This window comes from Opisthorchis viverrini (assembly GCF_000715545.1).
Source record: "Opisthorchis viverrini unplaced genomic scaffold opera_v5_15, whole genome shotgun sequence".
In the NCBI taxonomy this organism is placed as follows: Eukaryota; Metazoa; Platyhelminthes; class Trematoda; order Opisthorchiida; family Opisthorchiidae; genus Opisthorchis; species Opisthorchis viverrini.
The window spans coordinates 1,534,809-1,538,840 of record NW_008751671.1 but is presented as its reverse complement, the minus strand read 5'-3'; the positions used below and the strand labels follow the sequence as shown (position 1 = coordinate 1,538,840).

Genomic DNA, 4,032 nt, shown 5'->3' with positions numbered 1-4,032 from the left:
GAGGGCAGACGAGGCCAAGCTCCAAGGTCACGTGGTCATCAATCAATCAGGACACAGGATAACAAAACAATCAATGAAAACGCCCGACCGAACAACTAATCATGCTCGGAGGTTAGCTAGAATAATGACGCATACTCAACACTACTCAGCGCACAACCACCGATCCATATGCTCCACTTTTATTCGTGTGCATAATTTCTCGGCATACGGCGGCATGAGACATGGAAGGAAATTTATGGAGGCATGGTACTCCACGGTGGATTCAATCAATAAATGCATCGAACTAGATCCGATTAGCGCACGACTACGTGTGAAGGATCAACATCTCAACCGAAATATTCAGGCAGAGTCGAATATCAGTTGCACAAGGAACAATTTGGAATCGGATCAGCAAAGGTCACAAGCCAGAACCCAGAGCAATCAAGGAAAGAGGTCACTCGAGCATCAGCTAGAGTAAGAGGGCAGACGAGGCCAAGCTCCAAGGTCACGTGGTCATCAATCAATCAGGACACAGGATAACAAAACAATCAATGAAAACGCCCGACCGAACAACTAATCATGCTCGGAGGTTAGCTAGAATAATGACGCATACTCAACACTACTCAGCGCACAACCACCGATCCATCGCTATGCTCCACTACGCTTTCTAAACAACGCACTGGTGAAGTAACCCCGATTGGTGATGAAATGTTGGCAATCAAAATGTGCAGCCGTTCGAACAAAACAAGGACTTTCTACAAACGTATCCTTTCCAACAAACGAGTGATAGAAAACATTCCTGAGATGATGAAAAATTCGCCAATAGCATACAATATGGTGTTTAAGTTTCGCATAACGTCAATTATTACTCATGGAGTTCAGCTGCCTGATGAAGCTTATAAATGCCGGAACCAGTCATGTGCTGTGAAAGAACTTCCAGCAACCTAACGGTCAACGAAGTATACTGCGATAGCTCGAAGACCTAACCGACCGTTACACGAGACGGTCATCTTGCAGTACATTCAGCCTTATTAATCTCAAAATTCTCAGCTGATACCTTTGATGTCATGCCTGATTTAGGAATTAGATAGCTTAAAAGGGAACCATTCACGTCTTTCTACGTTCTCATAGGAGCAAAGAAGTTACACTTTTAAAAGTTTTTGTCAGCGGCTGGGTTAGGGTTCTAATGTTTGGTAAATCCAGTATCACAGTGTAAAAAAATAACGCACCTGGATCTCGTGAAGCTGTCTGAAATTCGCGGACTGAGATCCATTTGTGACGAAAGACACCTCTGTAGTTAAAAGAGTGGGCAACCAGGAGAACAAATACATTTATTAGAACCCATGCTAACATTGCTTGCAGAAGATTATGGTGTGTTTGTGGTCCTACTGAAATAATACTAACAGGAGTTCAATGACACACCAGTTCTCAATTCAACCGTAAATGCCTAATGAACGAAAGCAAAGGCCAGTCGCGCCATCGACTGCTTGCATCACCGAATGCCGCGAACTGGACGGGTGATCTTACAAGCCACTACTAACTACATTGTCGTCTCACACTAAATTACTTCGTCTAATTCTGCGAAACGTAATTTGAACTAAGTATGCACCTATATTGAGTGGTTTAAAAACAGAGCAGTGTTGGTGTTTTCAGAATGAATTCAGAAATGATGAAAACTGCCTTTCTTTAAGAAAAAATCATCATCACAAGAGATTCACTAAGCAGACCTCTGTGAGCCCTAAAACAAATCTTTTAGTTTTTTGTTACTAGGCTCGGCCCATAAAGCAACAGGTGTTCAGTAGTTTTAAAACTCACCAGCGTGTGTTCACATTTTTCGGAAGGACCAATACACTGGTCGTCATCCAGGTAACGGGTCTGCTGCATCAACTTATTAACTGCTTGTGCGGCATCCCTCGCCTTTGCTTCAATCTGTGTCACATTACGCGACAGGTAGGCAAAGTCTTCTCTCAAGCGCTCCAAAATCCTTTGAGTGCTGTTGGCTCGCTCACCAATTTTTCCCGATCGCTCATACCGTTGAGCTTCCCCAAAATCATAGGTATAGGATTTATATTGTTCATTTGTCCTGTCATAGCTGGGTTGTCTTAGGCCACGAGACCGAAATAAAACTTCACTGTCTTTTCGCCTCTCTGTGGAACAATACTTTCTTGGCTTGTAAGGAATCTCCTGATCGTATGCTAGAGGGCTCAATGAGTCGGATGAAGCGTGGGAATCACTTGGTACATTGTGTCGAATCGATTCCGCGTGCGCTGTTTGCTGTATAGGCAAATGTAAGCAAAAGGATGAAAGAGGAATTTCGTTGACATAGGCATTCAGACGTCCTAGTAGATATCGATTTTCTTACTTTTGCATATATCCGGCTGGTCTGCAGCTTCGTTGTACACAGCCGACAAATAACTCCCCAGAACTGTGTGGGACAGACCAACGGACGCAAAAAATTCATGCACACTCTGTATCGGTGACCTCACCTTCATCTGGATTGCGACTTACTGACCTGATTAATGGGCAAATTTTCCACGATGGCTCCCCTGTTACTTGTTGACTCTATTAAACGTAATCTGTTTGAATAGGGTTGATGCGGTGCATATGGCTTATCCAGGGCTAGGTGTCTGGTGTTCACCACTTTTTACCAAAATAGCCGATGTTCATCGTTAACGGATAGTCCACAAAACGCCGGGTGGTTTTTTTTATGGGCGATGTTTCGGTATTGACATGGAAAGTTAGGCGACCGATTCATGAGGGTTTTCAACCCCACTCAGGCTATCGTCACTTATGAAAAGGTCGAGAACACGTCATCACTCATTTGTGCACACAGATAAGGACAAGAGCTCCAAACGGGCATTTAATTAAGGATGCAGATATCTACCGGTCTGTATGTTCTTGGGTGCAGGATTTAGATGCAACCTCGGTAGCAGTAGAGTATTATCGGAATTCTCATTGGCCTTTGCTTCACGCATACGAGACAGAGATGAAAGCCACTGGGTCATTCACCCACACCTTATACCAGATGCGCAAGTCTCTCGAACTAAGACCACTCACGAGGAGCGTACCAACAAGTCTTAGTTGAGAGTATCTTCGGCCCCATTCCGACCTTGAGAGCAACTAATAGTGTGTGTCGCCCACATCTCGGTGAAGTTATTATGATACCCATAAAAGTATATCTAGTTCTGAGGAATCGCTACTATATTTAGGCTTGTTTCGACTAAAAATCGGCTTCTGAATAACCATCCAAGTCCAAAATTATGTTATGTTCTTATTTGGTTACGTTGTGAATATTTTTGGCTCGTATTTTTTGCTGACGGAAAAAGTAATTCTCTGGAAAATCTGTGGTGGTCTTTTTAAAGTTGGATAGTCTCAAGCCGAGCCATAGTTCATGGTCTTAATCGAGAAGACAACCTAGTTGGGGGGGGTATTATACTTCCAAATAAACTCGTTACGTCCGTGATCAAACTACTATAATAGAGGTCTTATGGGTATGGATAGGGTTCTTCCTAAACACAACTACTTCAGTTTTGAATAAGCGTTGTGACGATAACTAACTCAGCTTTGCCGTGAACTACCCTGAATTTTTTTTACTGTGTTTTGTAATTCCTCTGGAACGCTTGGAATTTGCTGCATCAGAAACCCTAGCCTTCCAAAGTATTTCATAGTAGTCACACTGTAAAATCTGTCCAAGTCCAGTTCTCCAAAAACAAGTGAACTAGGGCACTAAGACATCCGGGACCAGTGACCACGGCATTGTAGACCATTTACAACCATCATATTAGGCGTTAAAAAATTCGTATCAGGCGTTTGCTAAGAATTTTGTACAACGGAACAATGGTTCACTTTTTGGCGACAAACCAGGATAATCTAAAGTTGTTCTGATCAGAATCAGCCACCGCGCCAGCCATCAAGTGGTTTGCATAGATCACGTAGCGCCAGTAGGCGTGGATGAAATTCGTGCCATCAGACATACCTCGGTAGCGGAAAAATACGGATATTCTCGGCCGCGAACAAAACGAAACGCGCAATATACCCTATAAAGAGCGATGA

The 4,032-nt window shown here is 43.3% G+C and overlaps 2 protein-coding genes across 2 annotated transcripts in view; one reads left to right on the top strand and one right to left on the bottom strand.

Annotated features, from left to right (window-relative positions):
• Positions 1-4,032, bottom strand: part of T265_01401 (hypothetical protein) — a gene marked incomplete at both ends in the record, with an annotated part of 43,003 nt that overhangs the window by 3,961 nt on the left and 35,010 nt on the right. Inside the window, 2 exons of the mRNA XM_009165427.1 lie at positions 1,209-1,270; positions 1,795-2,253. Coding sequence (XP_009163691.1) covers positions 1,209-1,270; positions 1,795-2,253 — 521 coding nt within the window. The remainder of the gene's footprint in view (positions 1-1,208; positions 1,271-1,794; positions 2,254-4,032) is intronic.
• Positions 125-4,032, top strand: part of T265_01402 (hypothetical protein) — a gene marked incomplete at both ends in the record, with an annotated part of 48,262 nt that continues 44,354 nt past the window's right edge. The window contains one exon of the mRNA XM_009165428.1: positions 125-453. Within this exon, the coding sequence (XP_009163692.1) occupies positions 125-453 (329 nt within the window). The remainder of the gene's footprint in view (positions 454-4,032) is intronic.